This window comes from Mizuhopecten yessoensis, unplaced genomic scaffold (genome assembly GCF_002113885.1).
Source record: "Mizuhopecten yessoensis strain PY_sf001 unplaced genomic scaffold, ASM211388v2 scaffold8849, whole genome shotgun sequence".
Taxonomy (NCBI): domain Eukaryota; kingdom Metazoa; phylum Mollusca; class Bivalvia; order Pectinida; family Pectinidae; genus Mizuhopecten; species Mizuhopecten yessoensis.
The window spans coordinates 24,577-43,146 of NW_018407753.1; the positions used below are offsets into that span (position 1 = coordinate 24,577).

The 18,570-nt window shown below is 35.4% G+C and overlaps 1 protein-coding gene across 1 annotated transcript in view; it reads left to right on the plus strand.

The window, feature by feature from the left end:
- The window catches only part of LOC110456806 (transmembrane protease serine 9-like), a 25,514-nt gene extending 7,843 nt beyond the window's left edge, over nucleotides 1–17,671 (plus strand). Inside the window, exon 7 of the mRNA XM_021507769.1 lies at nucleotides 17,516–17,671. Coding sequence (XP_021363444.1) covers nucleotides 17,516–17,671 — 156 coding nt within the window. The remainder of the gene's footprint in view (nucleotides 1–17,515) is intronic.
- The last annotated feature ends 899 nt before the right edge of the window (nucleotides 17,672–18,570 follow it).

Consider the following 18,570-nt stretch of genomic DNA (forward strand, 5'->3'; position numbering starts at 1 on the left):
TTATGAACCTTTAGGTCCCGAAAACGCTGATACAAATTCTCCAAAGTTGTTTTGTGTATACTGGATGGAATATGAGACATAGAAAATAGCGTTACATGCTTTATAATTGTCTGTGTATGGTTTCATACAAATAAAGAGATCACAAACAATAATATTGCCCAAAAATGTATATCTTTATTGTCAACATAAAGCACCAATTTAACATGTTAAGAAAAACAAAATTCATAAAAGTTGGGAAATGCACATGACAAGGCGTATATTTTAATCTCAATTTCTACTTTATTTTCGTTCAACAAGTTTTATTGAATGTGAAGGTGGTTTTCTTCAGTTACTAGGCTGAAATCAACTTATAATATGCATCCTGATGATTAAGAGTGTATAACATACAAATAGTCACAAGAAGGTTATTTTAGGGGGAAAATGAACGATTGTTTTTAAATAAATTAACAGATTCAATCCCCTTACGTGGTTTGTCTTCGACTTCGGGTTCTCCGGTGTCCGCCATCATTTAGACCGCTGGCTTCCATCCGGATCAATAAAAGTTATTAATATTAATTGGGAAAACTTGTTGAATAATAGTTTTCTGTTGAACTAATATTTTTTTCAATGATGTTAGAAATGTTTTGTATATATTTTTGTAGTATTTTAACAGTGATCATATATGACATTATGCTAGGTGTTAAAGGTTACATTATAACATTGCTTTTGGATATTTTATGCATTGAAAATATCGGATCTATTTAAAAACATCCAAATACAATGTACAATCAATCGAAAGAAATGCACATCTGAGAGCGTAAAATGAAGCATCTTCAGTAGGAAACATTGGATACAAAAATAATTTGTCAACAGCACAAATCTTTCCCGAACAACCAGATTATTGTGTAATAACTGAACTGTGAGATGTAAAGTCTCATAAACTCCGGATTCAATTAACACAGAGATACGGTAAAACCTTTTTATTAAATGACAAAAAAATACAGGACTGGTTTTTGCAACCGTTTTTTTGGGTTATGTTCATTCTCAACTTCTTATTCCGGTGATAAATGGATAAAAACACATTTTTACTATGAGTGCACCAGTACATCAACAAATATAAGCCGTTCGACAGATAGTGTGATGTTTAATATAAGTTTATGGTTGTAACAAGTGTAATTAAATGTAGTTACCATATATAAATCGAATACAACCAAACTCTAAATAATTCTGATACTTACCTGGAATCAGTTTCGTCCAATAGTTGATGGAATAGCATTCTTAATTGTGTATTCGTTTGGTTTTGCAATGTAAATGTCAACAAACATTAATTAATGTGTAAGGCTTAACGCGCATAATATTTATAACATCCCAAAACTGAAAAAGCGACATGAAAAACAGTATTCACAGCTATATACATTATTTACAGCTAGGTTATAAATGAATTGTAACCAGGTCGTTCTTAATCAAGTTAAGAATATTGCTTTGTAATGATTCTGTAGTACGAAACATATTAAATAAGAGCATCTGTGCATGGGGAGCAACATCGTTTATAGATTATCTATTTTCTTCAATCTTACACTCAGCTTTACTGTACTAAACTCTTTCAAAAATGACTTGACTCACGTCAATATGATTTCATTTCCTTTTTTCATTGGTAGATTGTGCAGGTGGATTTCTTAGTCCCCGAAGACTGCCGTTGATACAGTGTAATTTATATTTAGCAGTATGTATGTGTTACCGATGTTTAAGGTGCAGTCATCTGTCTGTCTGTTTGTTATGTTTACCATTCCACACAACGTCTGTAGCAGGGATCCCCTACCACCCAGAGATTGGGCATTCATCTCCAAATGTTTGGTAAAGCTCCATATCTCTATTGTTTAACTTTGGCGTCTGTTGATTTGTTAATCGAGCTGTAATTATGTTCTTGTTTGTTGATACTGTCATTTTTCTTTTTTTCTTTTTATGGAAATACATTGTCATCATGTACCGAAATTATAAAGAGTCAACTACCAGGTGGTACTACTGGACATATTTCACCCAAGAAGTATTTTTTTTATTTTTTATTTCAAAATATTTTATTAAATCAAGTGATTCAATGGGATTTGGGCAACATGCTATGCCTATACAAGCCCTCTCTCTCTGGTTACATACATTTCAAACAATAACAGAAATATGATTTAGACATTAACATATTAGCACTGGCTTGGAACATTAAATAGTACTTTTTTGATAAATATTTATAGTTCAAATAGATGGCTACTAAAAATACACACTAATAGTTATGATATGTACACACACACATATATATATAAAAACATATACACACATATGTATAATCCAGGTCAACATGCATATGCTTACGATGAAAGGAAAATATCAACATTTAACACATATACAAGAAACAGCATTTTAATTACTTTATAACAGAACAAATAGCCAATATTTTCAGTATAAGTTAAATTTTAATATTATATTAACCGGATATCAATTATAACTGGGCAGCACTAAATGTCCCTAGTACAATCACTGTGTGCTTACCCAGTCATGGAAGATCCAGAGCAGGAGCCATGCCGGGGGAATAGGTACTCATAACTACATGCATACAGACATTTAAGCACTGGATCAATTTATCATGACATCTAGCACTCGTGCAAGATCCTATATGTTTTTTGTTTTTGTTTTTTTTATTCTGAGAGCCTATTAGTGTGCTAATGCCTAATGGTCTCTATCTATCTCTGAACTAAGCACAATTAAAAATTACTTAGGTAAAACAAATACAGTAGTTTTTGTTTTGTTATTTGTTCTTTACATAGTAACCAGTATATATATAAAAAATATGTTTCAAAGTGGAAAGCCATGTGTGTCAACTGCATTTGTAAATAATCAAATTTTATAAATTTTACAACATATATTAATACTGGAACCTCCATTCAATAGGGTAAATATTAAATATTATTAGTTGAATAATTTGTAACACCAACTAGTCCTCCATCACCACTCCTACTCCAGATAACAATTATAACTGGACAGCAATAAAAAGCCCATACACACCACCCCTGTGTGCTTACCCAGTCATTGATAATCCAGAGCAGGAGCCGTGTTGAAAGTGGATTCATATAGACATGTATACATACACATTGGGAGTAGAATTAACAGTTAACAAAGTCTGTAAGTAGACTCAATATATTTCTGGACACGCACACAAATATCAGAATTAAGATCATGACTAAGGTGGTTACTTCCCCTAGTTAGTATATTGATATTATTTACTGAATGTTCAATCAGGTTTAAGTCGAGATTTAAATGCAGGTTAAGTTGAATGTCAAGCTGCAAATGAGACAGAGAATCTAATAGGTGTTGTCATTGGATTTTATCGCACCTCGGACAAAAATGTCCAAAATCCATTGGTTTAGAGCTGTCACGTGGTGACCCTCTAATTTTCTATATAGGGTCAGTAGGATTCCATTATAGGGCAATATGGCCGCCCACTGCTCACCGCTTCAAAACTAAAACAACAGATACCGGGTACCTGAATATTCTGAAAATGATACAATGCTCACCGTAATTCCCATTCGCTACATTGTATCGTAAAATGATAGGAGTTGCTTCCCCTACGCCAGGCAAAATTAGTAAGACGCTGTCGCAAGCGACCGTCTTTTGTTTTAGCGTGGGTGCCGTCCCCTTATCTAAGCGTTTCGGTGACATTGAGAGACAACAGCACAACAACAACATGGAGAGATTTGGGCAGACGACAACGGAAGAAATAGACAAGAAGCGACTAAACAGTCANGTAACTGACTATATAACTAATAATATACCTATGGCAGTATAGTAAGAAGTGATCCACATCTTCGTCATGGTTGCCACATATACAGGATGGGCTATTAGTAAGGTGGTCTCTAAAAAGATCAGAATTTATTTGACTTGCATGGTTTCAAAGTTGATATAAAATTACGTTAAAAGATCTAGTCCCTCCATATTTAAAAGCATTTATACACGTACATGTATCCTCAGCAATAGGAAGAATGGCATGATGGACGAGTCGCTTTGTAAGTTCACATACCGACCTCAAATTATAATAATTACAATCGGGTCTATTCCACCAAGACATCATACTAGGAAAGAAACTGTTAAAAAATATACTAGTTCTGAAAATTGGTGCTTGAAATATACTTTGATGTCGAATATCATGAGTCACTAAGTCATTGTTTATAATATAAGGTTCAATGTTTTCAAACAGATAATTATGGGTATCACAGTTTGTTATTTAAAAAAAGGATGCTCGACAATTGATAAGTTTTTCTTCATCAGTTGCTTTTTATTTCTGATATTGCAAAGGACAGGCTCACTTTAATTAACTATTTTTGTTTTCATAACGAGGCGTCACTCAACAGTGTAGTTTACCGTGCATCATGTAATACAATGTACATAGTACAAAATTAAACACCACGTGCAGAACAATGTCGAAAATTATGGCAACCCATCTCGTCTTTTAATCGTAGCACGACTAAAGAGTCAGACATCTGAACACAATACCAATTATATCTATGATTGAACAGGTCATTCGATTACTTAATATACAGTTCAAATATTTAAAAATCAGTGTAAAAACACATTTTCTGGTGCGATAAAAATGTGTACTACAGCTTTGACAAAAGGACATGACCAGGACTCAAACCCGAGAAGTAAAGAAAACAGCAAGAACCGAAGAGATGCCATGTCAAACTGACAAAACACAAAAACAAACCCAACAAACTTGGGAACTACAAAAACGAACCCAACAAACTGGGGAACTACAAAACCGAACCCAACACACTGGGGAACTACAAAAAACGAACCCAACATAATGGGGAACTTCAAAAACGAAACAACAAAATTGGGGAACTACAAAAACAACCCAACAAAGTGGGGAACTACAAAACCAAACCCAACCCACTGGGGAACTACAAAAACAACTCAACAAAGTGGGGAACTACAAAACCAACCCAACAAACTGGGGAAATACAAAAACGCACCCAACAAACTGGGGAACAAAAAAAAAAAAAAAAACACAAAAACAAACCCAACAAACTTGGGAACTACAAAAACGAACCCAACAAACTGGGGAACTACAAAAACGAAACAACCAAATTGGGGAACTACAAAAACAACCCAACAAACTGGGGAACTACAAAACCAAACCCAACACATTTGGGAACTACAAAAACGAACCCAACAAAATGGGGAACTACAAAAACGAACCCAACAAACTGGGGAACTACAAAAAAAAAAAAAAAACTGCAGAACTACAAAAACGAAACCCAAGATACATCAAAACAAACTAAGGAAGAACCAAAGCATAAACTAACTACGGAACTATCAGATCAAACACAGAAGACACCAAAACAGACACATGAATCGCTTACAGAAACATTGGAGGCGCTAAAAGAAATAGCAAAAAAAATATACTGTTTTACATAACAATACCAAGAAATACAGTTTGCGTTTACGGTAAGTGCCGCGCTTTATAAAAAATAAAAATAAAAAATCTGTTCACTACTGATCATTAGTTAGTTGTTGGTTGGTTTATAGAAAAGCAGAATTTAATCTAGATACTCTCTCATACGTCTGAATGTAAAAGTCTTTATACTATCACAAATGTTATAAATCGATTACACTGCTAGACATAATCTGATTAGAAGACATTGTCTTCCTGTAATAGTTATGAATTAAAAATGAATAAACAATAAAATGCAATTTAAGATACATATAAAAAAGAAGGTAAACATATAGAAAACATACACACTTTAATTACAATTAGGGAAAGGTAAGAAATCGAACGTTTTTTTTTCAATATTTATGACGGGATAAATGTAAATCGGATATATCTATATTTCATAAAAGACCCTAGAGCTTCATGTAAAAAATGGATGCATAAAATGATACCGGCACGACTTATAAAAAATCATTCCCGGTCAATCAATTAAATCTTTCAGACAGAGCTTTATTTTATCTTTTTTTTTTATTATGTGCTGGTCATGTATCGTCAGTAAAAGACAGAACAACACCATTCAAATAAAACTGGCACCAATAAACGATCGTGATCATTTGAGCGGTTGACGCAGACACATGGTTCACGTTATCAGAAGCGCCCCGACAACAATGCCAAATACCAAGATCAACGTATGACATCATTAGGAAATATCGAGTCAAATCACGACACTCTTTTGCTTTCATAGTCGAACGTTAAACATTTTTTCAAATAGATATGTTATACTCGCATAGTGGATTACAATGCACATTTAAACCTCTGCTTTTACAGGTACTTGTACAAGATTTCATATTATTTTCGTCTTTATAAGTGTATCATTCAAGTCTGTATCCAACGATCTGTATACCGAAACACTTAATCCTTCATATCCTCTTCATTGAAGTTTATATCTAATTAAGCTTTATCCTACAAACCTACAACCGTTCGAAAGCAACTCGTGGTACTAAAAATCATTTACCGTCAAATCTTTACCCTATCAATTTTTTTCCTACAAATTTCTTTCTTACAAATATTATCTTTAAAGTTTTATCATCATTACTTTGGCCTAAAAATGTTTGTCTTATATGTCAAAATCTTTGCCGACATTTATCAAGTTTTGACAAATATCAGTTAAATGTCATGTATTTGGATAAACCAATAAGAATGCCTTTTTGATGGCAACAACTAGTTCACCCGTTTTCAGTATAATGTGACCGAACGGAATGCTGTGTTTGGTTCTTGCGGCAGGGTATTTCAGTGATATAGCACTATAAAGTCGGCATCAGATCTACGCTATCTCAATTAGGCAATAACACGAACATACCTTGTCTCCAACACACATATACGCATGTACGCATACACAACTTGTATCTTAGAAACAGTATCGGGTGTTATCATTTTGTAAACATAAAGCTGAGAATTAGTATAGAGGACCATTGTGTAACAAACATAACAATGAGAAATAGATTGGGGGGTCATCGTGTTGCAAACATCAAATTTAGTATTATTACACGAGATCATCATGTTGCAATCATAAAAATGGGAATTAGTATAGGCGATCATCATGTTACAATCATAAAAATGAGATTAAGTATAGGCGATGATCATGTTACAATCATAAAAATGGGAATTAGTATAGGCGATGATCATGTTACAATCATAACAAGAGGTCCATTTAACCTGTATCGCTCACCTGGTTTTATATTTAAGTCATTACCACTGAATGCATTAGTACATCTTTATATGAAATTTCCTCAACACCAGACAAGATCTATGTTCTAACCCAACTGGGACCACATTATCGGGCTTTCAACTAATCAAGGGCCTCCATTGAGTTGCAGTGTTAACAGATTTTGAAATAAGTAATATGTGATATTACAGGGTGTAATTAGACAATACTTTAATTTTCATTCAACTATAAGCTTTTAGGAACCTAGAAGCCAATTTTTAACAATTATGAAAACTACACCCTAGATTATGAAAATCTAGCTGTACCATTTCTTAGGACCGCAGGGCTCAAATCAACCTCATTCGATTAAGAAATGTTTGTTCTTCCTCAATAGTGTTTTTTCGGCCAAATTTTGTACAATCCACTCAGGCAATTAGGGGATATTAGCGTCTTAAAGCAAAATATTAGTTAATATTCCTCTTTGGGGCCCGGTCTTCCTAGCCCCCCGGGTCGAACCCGTCTCATTGATTTAAGAAATGATTTCCCTCCCCCAATGAAGTTTCAGAGCAAAATTTGGTTGAAATCTTCTCTGGCGTTTAGGAGGAGATGCGTTTTAAAGCAAAATTAGCTAAGTTCCCCTTAAGGGCCCCGCCCCACTGACCCCAGGGGTCGAACCAACCTCATTTACTGAAGAAATGATTGCCCTCCCCTAGTGATGCTGCAGACTCTATTTGGTCGAAATCCTCTTTGGCGTTTAGGAGGTGATAGGTTTTAAAGAAAAAGTTGACGACGGACGAAGGACGACGACGACGGACGACGACGGACGACGGACGCTGCGCCACTGCATAAGCTCACTATGGTCCTTCTGACCAGGTGAGCTAAAAATAGGAATTAGTATAGGCGATCATCATGTTACAATCATAACAATGGGAATTGGTATAGGAGATCATCATGTTACAATCATAAAAATGGGAATTGGTAAAGGCGATCATCATGTTACAACTGTGAACCTGATAAATAGTATAGGTGATCAACATGATACAAACATAAATCTGGTATTTACAATAAATCTACTTAAACAGTTGGATCTATGTACAGGAGTGACAGAAACAACAAAATGTCTTTCTCTAACGTGACACCTACATTGACAACAGTCGAGAGGATACTACTGACAACTGTATCAACAAATGTAGTAATAACTACTTCATCAACACCTGTTGCAAAACCTTACAAAATCTGTTGTTTTTTGACGAGAAAAAAAAGTCGACTTTAATATTAAGGTTATATTACCATGTGGTATTAATTAGAGAAAGTAGACCACAACAATAAGTATGAATTCATCCTTTAAAGTATGAAGTAAGAAAGCTCATCCCTAAAGACAACACATTAAGTCGATAGAGAAAGCCAGGTCAGGTAAACATTAACTGCGCCATATATTCATATCATTGAGTCAAGAAATCAGGCCGAACAAACTAACAGTCATCCGCAGATTTAGTTTTAGGAAAACAGCAAACGGGGAAATATATTCAAGTTATCATTCAATAGTTATAGTGATTATGAATTAGTTTGAGATCAAATGATTAAAAATACACTGCCACACCAATGCCGAATTGATCTGTATACACCCCGGTAATGTTATGTATCTGTATATTTGCTTGTAACGGTATAGGTCTGTATATATTCTAGTTATGTTCAGGATCTGTATAGGTCTTAGTAATGTTATGATTGTGTATAGATATCAATAAAGTAAAGACCGTGTAAAGATCCCAAAAAAATATAAATCCCTGTAAAATGAAGAAAGGGTACAAATATCAGTACAACAAAATCGTACAAAGATCCCTGTAAGAATTAGAGTACAGAACACGGTAGGATTTAGATAACAGATCCCTGTAAGATTAAGAGTACAGATCCCTGTAAGATTTAGAGTACAGATCACGGTAGGATTGAGAGTACAGATCACGGTAAGATTTAGAGTACAGATTCCTTTACGATTTAGAGTACAGCTCACAGTAAGATTTAGAGTACAGATCACGGTTAGATTTAGAGTACAGATTCCTTTACGATTTAGAGTACAGCTCACAGTAAGATTTAGAGTACAGATCACTGTAAGATTTAGAGTACAGATTCCTTTACGATGTAGAGTACAGATCACAGTAAGATTTAGAGTACAGATCACTGTAAGATTTAGAGTACATATCACGGTAGGATTGAGAGTATAGATCCCTGTAAGATTAAGAGTACAGATCCCTGTAAGATTTAGAGTACATCTCACGGTAGGATTGAGAGTATAGATCCCTGAAAGATTAAGAAAACAGATCCATGTAAGATTTAGAGAACATATCACGGTAAGATTTAGAGTACATATTCCTTTACGATTTAGAGTACAGCTCACAGTAAGATTTAGAGTACAGATCACGGTTAGATTTAGAGTACAGATTCCTTTACGATGTAGAGTACAGATCACAGTAAGATTTAGAGTACAGATCACGGTTAGATTTTGACGGCAGATCACGGTAAGTTTCAGTGTACAGATCCCTGTAAGATTTAGAGTACATATCACGGGAAGATTTAGAGTATAGATCACGGTAAGATTTAGAGTACAGATCACGGTAAGATTTAGAGTACAGATCACTGTAAGATTTAGAGTACATATCACGGTAAGATTTAGAGTATAGATCACGGTAAGATTTAGAGTACAGATCACGGTAAGATTTAGAGTTCAGATTCCTTTACGATTTAGAGTACAGATCACGGTTAGATTTAGAGTGCAGATCACGGTAAGTTTTAGTGTACAGATTCCTGTAAGATTTAGAGTACAGATTCCTCTACAATTTAGCGAACAGATCACGGTTAGATTTAGAGTACAGATTCCTTTACGATTTAGAGTACAGATACCTGTAAGATTTAGAGTACAGATCCCTCTACAATTTAGAGAACAGATGACGGTACGATTTAGAGTACAGATCACGGTAAAATTAGAGTACAGATCCCTCTACGATTTAGAGTACAGATCACGGTAAAATTAGAGTACAGATCCCTGTATCATTTAGAGTACAGATCACGGTAAATTTAGAGTACAGATCACGGTTAGATTTAGAGTACAGATCACGGTTAGATTTAGAGTGCAGAACACGGTAAGATTTAGAGTACAGATCACGGTTAGATTTAGAGTGCAGAACACGGTAAGATTTAGAGTACAGATTCCTTTACGATTTAGAGTACAGAACACGGTAAGATTTAGAGTACAGATTCCTTTACGATTTAGAGTACAGAACACGGTAAGATTTAGAGTACAGATCACGGTTAGATTTAGAGTACAGATTCCTTTACGATTTAGAGTACAGATCCCGGTAAAATTTAGAGTACAGATCTCTCTACGATTTAGAGAACAGATCACGGTACGATTTAGAGTACAGATCACGGTAAAATTAGAGTACAGATCCCTGTATCATTTAGAGTACAGATCACGGTTAGATTTAGAGTGCAGAACACGGTAAGATTTAGAGTACAGATCACGGTTAGATTTAGAGTGCAGATCACGGTTAGATTTAGAGTACAGATCGCTGTGTATGGTATCTGTACCGGTAAGATTTGGAGTAATGATCCAGATTTTAAGTTATATTCAAAGTAAGAACAGCTGTTACTATGTCCAATGCGTTTTATTTGGAAAACATTTATACACAATGACGTCATCATGTTAGATGAAGTAAAACAAATACTAGCAATATAAAGTAAGGAAACACCTATTTCAAGTTAAGTTTGTTGAGTCAGAAAGCCACCCAAAGTAAACGTTTCAATGTACTATAAGGCCATTTTGTCTACAAAGGGGAAACAAGTGGAACCGAAGGTCAAAATACTGACAAACCGTGTCAACTTAACTCGAATGAGATGTTCTTTGAGAAAGACTCCGATTTTCACGATGCATATCTTTACAATAAGTCTGATTGCATGCAAAACTTAATGTGATAAACATTCCTTGGAGACCGGCTATATTTTCAGAAAGTACCAAAAGTACTTCAGATTCAACTAATACAGCAACAATTCCTATGAGCCAAATAAATCCCATGAGTGTCGAAATCTTCATGAATAAAATCAGTTTCGGTTTAATTGTATTCGATGTAGTTGATATCGAAGTGGTTGATATGTAGTAGATGATACAGACAAATACGACGATGTTTCCACACAGAATCAAAAATATCGGTATAATGAAAGAAAACAATAAAGCAAACGCATGCGAAACAAAACAAACTCTTCCGCCATACCATTTTTCCGTCGGTGCTAAGTAGACATTCATTATTTTTGTAGATGAAATAATAATGACAATAACAGCTAAGCCAACACAGGTATATTTTACTGTAATCAAAGTTTTTTCCAATTTACTGTATGTCTTTAAATTTCTAATTTCTCTATGTAATCGAAAGGAACAAAGAAACATAAATATAAAGGTACCCAGCCACGCAAAGTGATGTATCAAACCAAGCCATTCACAAAACTCGTTTGTAATTGTGAAAACAGACATGGTTAAGAAACACATCTGAGCAATCAGTAAGAAAAGGATCAATACAAGTATCAGATCTAAGTTTCCATTCCTCATAAACGGAACGACACAATATTGTATCAGAAAGGACAAAAGACTAAGCATTGATACACAAGTACATGCCGCATTGATGATAGTTCTGTAATGAATGCTGTCCTGCCGTGTTGGCATTTGATATTTCGATACGAAAGTATCTACGCATACAAAATAATCACCGTTTGAAAATATGACATCAGTTGAATCAATAATCGTTCCGTTTAAATCGAAGTATGTATCCCCTCCAACAGTAGTATTTAAAACATTTATAACAATATCATTTTCCTGAAAACGAAGTTTTACCGCTGGACAAGGTAAACGGTCACCACTTTCATATTGAGTCATTATATACGTAGGATTATTGAAAGAGAAATTACAGTTACAAGACAGATTTTTCACGTCACTTACATGATGAAATGAAACACCACTGTACAATGTCACATTGTAATTTTAAACAAAATTAGCTACCAACGCCCTTTCATAGTCTATGCTACAAATGTTTTGTGATTTAAGTGTTAGAGGATATCGTAGTGTTACAACAGAGCATTCCTTTCCAGAAAAGATATCTGTACCGGGTCTGGCCTTGATACCTGAGAAATCTAACAATTGGAAATAAGGAATGCAACTTTTGCTCAATTGATTTAAAACAGTTTTAACCACGCCATTGAACATAGCATACACTTCTCTATTGTAAAGTATTTCCACATTAACGAATAAAACATCCAAAAGTTTACCCTGTGTTGTGTGTCCAACATCACCACATCTGCCTCCAAATGGTTCCATGTTGTTTGGACATTACAGAAGCTGGCACCCAATCTGTTGATAGCAATAGATATTAATTATAAGCTTCATTAGTAACACCTTTTTATGGAAATCTAATATATTAATAGAGAAGATAAAATACATAATGTTTACGTCCGGAGATTATTTTCTGTAATTTCAGAACGTTTCTAGTTCTAAAGAAATTTTGTTTTGAAAGTTTTGTTTTGCTGGTAAGTGAGTATTCTTTTGTTACATTTTTTATTTTATGTACTAACTTTGTTTTAAGTTTTTAGTAAATATGACATAACCGGCTAGAACTATACTCAAAGAGAATAGTTTCTTTTATTGTGCAATATGTCATTTTTTTGTGGTTCTGTCGAGTTTTCAGATTTCACAAAGGATTTAAAAAAATGTATATTCTACACTTTTTGAGATCTTAAACTTAATAATGTCGATATAATTAGGGGTTATGTTTCAAATTGATAGTATTGTTACATCGTTACCTGTTACATTACCTTGTTAGAAAGGTGTATTTCTTTTTCGCCACACTGTGCTACATTGGAGTGCGTGTGTAGCAACGAGGACAGATCTATCAAGCTGCTCAGCGTAAAAATATCCGCATTTACATTCGAATCCGTATTAGCAACATAACATTGTACATCCTGGGACACATTTGGGTAGTTAGGATTACCGCTGTCAATGTAGCATTGTATTGTCCTGTAGTAGTCTGTGATTAATCCATGATAATACGAAATTGGCTTAAAAATGCGATTGTCACATGTTGTTTCGTTTCCCAAAACGCTTACGAGATTGTATTCGTATTGCTGGAAACAATAACGTGTTATCGTATATTGTGGTGGTTCAAAGCTGTAACTACAATAGACACTCTTAATTTTCAACATAACTGCTTCAAGCAAAGACAACGAGTTTGGAAAATTGCTGAAACGATAAAAAATAGTTCTGCAATGAACTTTTAAAAGCCACGGCACCCAGTCCTGTATTCCATGGCATTTCGCACAATGTCTGTTTTTAAAAGTTACATTTGTCCTGATGTCTGTAACGGGAACAATGTCCAGGACATCATTGATATAACTTTGTTTACATTTGTTACCTACGTCTGCTTGAGCACCGGGCGATTCTGGACAAGCCGATACCATGAGAGCTCGTCTTTTCGTAGTCATCCATCCTCTTGTGACTAACTCACAAGATGTTTTGTTCAGAACTGTCCGATATTCCGTGTTTGGTGCCTTGATCGCTTCTTTCCTTACTTCTGCATCAAAGCAACAGTCATCGTAGTATAAACACATTGGATCACATCTGCACATCTTTGATCCACTTGAACAGGAATGATACTCGCGGTGACATTGCTCCAGGTGGTCAAAGTGCCAATCAGATGAATAACAGATTCGAATAGTTTGACACAAAACCATATAAAATGCTATCGGATTCATATTGAGTAAATCTATGTTATTCTGACAAATTTGTATAATATAGTATTTGTCAGTCGTGGATCTAAAACCAATCGTTGCGATAAGTTTCTCAAAAAAAGCAAGGTTGTCCATTTAAAGTGGTAGTTTTATAGTGGTACATGCGTTTATTTTAAGCTGCTAATATATCACAAGCGTTGGATGCTTAAACTGTGCGTCAGCGTTAGCTTGTTTGTGTATGGCTGTTTATTGATGTGGGTGTAGATAAATAGGCGTGTCCTAAGGTATTAATGATACGTTTTTGTGCGTGTTAAGTTAGGGCAATGTAGGTGTGAAATCTTATAAGGCAAGATGTCTGGTTTACGTCATGATAAGCAGCTATTTGTTAACCTGGTAATAGTTAGCATGATAAGAAGTAGTGTTTTATGAGTATTCACTTACTATTAAGGCGTTTAATCGTGTTATAAATATTATAGATATTTAATAATTTGCCTTTTTCCCTCAATGTAGAATATCGGGTGTTATTCATATAAAATAAGCTTTGAGATATATAAGTATTGTAAAAATCCATAAAGTTAAATTACGCTTATAGAGGAATCCCGGAAATAATAGAATTAAGAAATGTATTTTTAAGATTATTGTTGTGGTTTATGAGAGAGACATAACTATTCATTGGGAGTACTAGTTCCGTTGTGAAAAGATTATTTTGGAAGGATTCAGAGATTTATAAAACATTATTCAGGTGAGATGTAAAGGTTGATTATATAAACACATTTCAGGAGAGATAAAAAAAAACCCTGATTATATATGTTGTTCAGGAGAGATGTACAGATTGAATTGATGAATGGCTCATGAGCAATACAGAGATTGATTATATATATTGTTAATGTAAAATATGGGCGATATATATTGTTTAGAAGAGACGTAGAGATTAATTATATTTATTGTTCAGGAGAGATGTTGATATTGGTGATATATATTGTTTAGAAGAGACGTAGAGATTAGTTATATTTATTGTTCAGGAGAGATGTTGAGATCGATTATATGTATTATTCTGGAAAGATGTAGATATAGAGATTGCTGACATATATCGTTTAGGAGAGACGTAGAGATTAAGTATATATCTTGTGCGGGACTTTGTTTTTTTTAGTTTTGTTTAACGTCCTGTAAACAGCTAAGGTATTTATGGACGTGCCTCCATTAGTGTAGTGTATGTGTGCTTGCGTGTGTGTATGCAGGATACAGTGTATGTTGGTGTGTTTGCCTCCTTGTGATAGCGCGGATCTGACTTCGACTTTATAGTGATATCTCATTATATCATTATAGTGATATCTAGTGCCGAAGGCACGAAGCACAACATTCGGCCCGGTCACATTATACTGACAACGGGTGAACCAGTTGTCATTTCCCTTAATGCTGAACGTTAAGCAGGGAATAACAACCGGCCTGGGAACAGAACCCATTGCCTTCCTCACCTGGGCGAACGCTCAACATTAAAGCCAAAAGTGAGGTGTTGCCAAGCAAGGCGTTTTGAAATAAAAAGTAGCTAGAAGTAGAAAGAAAGATAAAGATCCCTAATATTGCAATGGGCGCAGCAGATTTATTTTGGTAGCTTTTTGTGTCCTCAAATAGAGGACACCAAAGCAAATCCCTAATTCTGCAGGGGGTTTAAACATTAGTCGCCTCCTACGATACATGCCGCGGGTAACAGCAGGTGTATTCTTTTCTCGATCCCCATTCGGGACAAGTATAGAAATTGGATATATATATATATTTAACGCGAGATGAAGAAATTGATTGTAGATGTGACCAGGAAAGATGTAGATTGATTATATAAATTTCCCAGGACGAGATTGATTAACAGATGGATGATCTGCACAAAAACAAAGGTTGACTTGACCCTGTAACTCTAAACGGTTTTGTTCACTTTTCTTGTGTGAATCGCCGCTGAATTGTCTGAACTAGAGTATACACTTTCTCAAAACCCTTTCCATGTGAAAACTCATGATATGTTTGTAAAATGATCCGTTAAGGCAGACCCTGCAGGTAGGGCGTTAGAATATACCTGCTGCCCCCAATTGTATGATCGTAAGAGGCGACTAAATTTGGGACCTTATCTCTTTTCTCCTTTCTAAATAACTTTCTTCTTCCTAATGTCTTCCTTGACATGCCTCACTTTTGGCCATTTGTTGAGCGTTCGCACCTTGCAAAAGAACATTTCAGAAACCTCGACGACCCTATCAAATCCTTCACCGAATGACTTCTATTGCCAATAAAACAATGCTATCAAAAACCAACTTATACTGCCTAATTTGAAATTAAACAGTGATTAATCAATGTAAGCAAAATAAAGGAATTAACAGTATACGTACGGTAATTGAAACAAAACTGATGTTGAATAACTTAATGAAGAATTGTGATTACTGAAATTTTCTTAAAGTTCTTTATTTATTCAGAGTTGAGCTCGGAACTTATTTACTAATGGCGAGGCAAGACAGGTAACGATATTGTATTCATTTGCTTATGCCTAGCAATTGTTCATCTTTACAAAATATAAAACAGCAATGCAGCTGTGCAGTGTTGAAGACAAAACGATTCTCCCACCCTTCACAGTTTGGTCTCTCGTTTTAACTGGGAAAGCTTGGCATGCCTCATGCAGAATACCACACGCTAAATTGTAACGCCATAAAAAGTGAATCGCAATTTCCAAATATGTTGTAATTGAGTTAATAAGTGGGATACTGAAGGATTCAACAATACTACGGCGTCAAGTAAGAGAGGCAGAATACACCAGGATATCAGCACACACATTCTGTTTTGATGTGTGATCAGCTGTCGTTAATGTATTATGTCTACTATATACAGTACATGAATATCTATATCAAAACATGTGTTGTTGTAGATATTTGAAAATGGTTTCCTATCTATCAAAGGTCAATATTTTGCCTATATGACCCTGGCTATGTCGCTCAGGAACTGAATCATTTACAGTCCGAATTACAGGATCTTAGGGTTCAAGTTAATTACCAACAACAAACTCTCGGTTATTTAGAAGAAGTTGTTTCAAGGTTTTAAACATATTTAACCCCTGTGACCTTGATATTGGTCAAGTTCATTTATTTGAACAATTTTGGTAGCCCTTCATCTACAGAGTTAAATATTTAAAATCCTTTACCTTTTCTATATGGATGGAATGATTAAAACCAAATATGATATAACATTGTTAGTTCAAGGGGACCCACCATTGTATAAACAGAGGATGTGACCTCCCACTCCATCCCCTCGGGGCAGATGGGTGGAGCCCAATGTGAGAAATTGGGTCATCACTTGGAAACGGTGGACATACCAACCCTATAACCATATTCTTTACCCATGCATGGCTGACATATCATTAGACAAATACATTCGTCCTACCAGAGTTTTCCCTGCGGTCAATTCTCACCCATGGGTGGGATCCAATTGGGAAATTAGGTTACAGGTTAAAATTGTCCCCAACCATTAATCACCAGATATGCGGTTGCTGGATACTAATTTCCCCCTCAAAACCCTAAAATGATATATACACATTGTGCTGATTATTATATATTTTGTTTCAGAACCGATACTCGGAAAGAGATTCTGACAGGTCCTCCAGGGTGTACAGCAAGATGATGACAAATTCTTCTGCGAGGTTCACAGGAGCTTCCAACTGCAAAAAGAGCAATATCGCCAGTAAAAGGCAGACAACAGACAGCGAAGTCCGTCAGCAATAATATGACTACATGTCCTAGTGTTGTCCCAGGTCAACAGACTGCGATGCCCGTCAACAATACTACAACTACATGTCCTAGTGTTGTCCCAGGTCAACAGACAGGTATGTCCGTTAACAATACTACGACTACATGTCATAATGTTGTACCAGGTCAACAGACAGCGATGTCCGTCAACAATAATATGACAACATGTCTTATTATTGTTGCAGTACAACAGACAATGATGTCCGTCAATAATACTATGACTACATGTCCTAGTGTTGTCCCAGGTCAACAGACAGCGAGGTTCGTCAACAATACTACGACTACATGTCCTAGTGTTGTCCCAGGTCAACAGACAGGTATGTCCGTTAAGAATACTACGACTACATGTCATAATATGGTACCAGGTCAACAGACAGCGATGTCCGTCAACAATAATATGACAACATGTCCTAGTATTGTTGCAGTACAACAGACAATGACGTCCATCAACAATACTACGACTACATGTCCTAGTGTTGTCGCAGGACAACAGACAGCGATGTCTGTCAACAATACTATGACTACATGTCCTAGTGTTGTACCAGGTCAACAGACAGCGATGTCTGTCAACAATACTACGATTACATGTCCTAGTGTTGTTGCAGGACAACAGACAATGACGTCTCAATGGTCAACAAAAGTAAATTTCTTAGGAAGTGATGTCCTCAAACGACCCTTTCAGCAACGATGTCTATGGTAAAAACTAGTAATAAGAATTCTTAGACAAGGTTGTCCTTGGTATTTTAAACACCTTACTTGTTATACCATCCTTCGCATTGAATAGAAAATTACATGCATTTACAAATCACCACATACAATATAACTTTATCTTAACTCATTCACCCCTGAAAACACATTTGAACTCTTCCAATTCA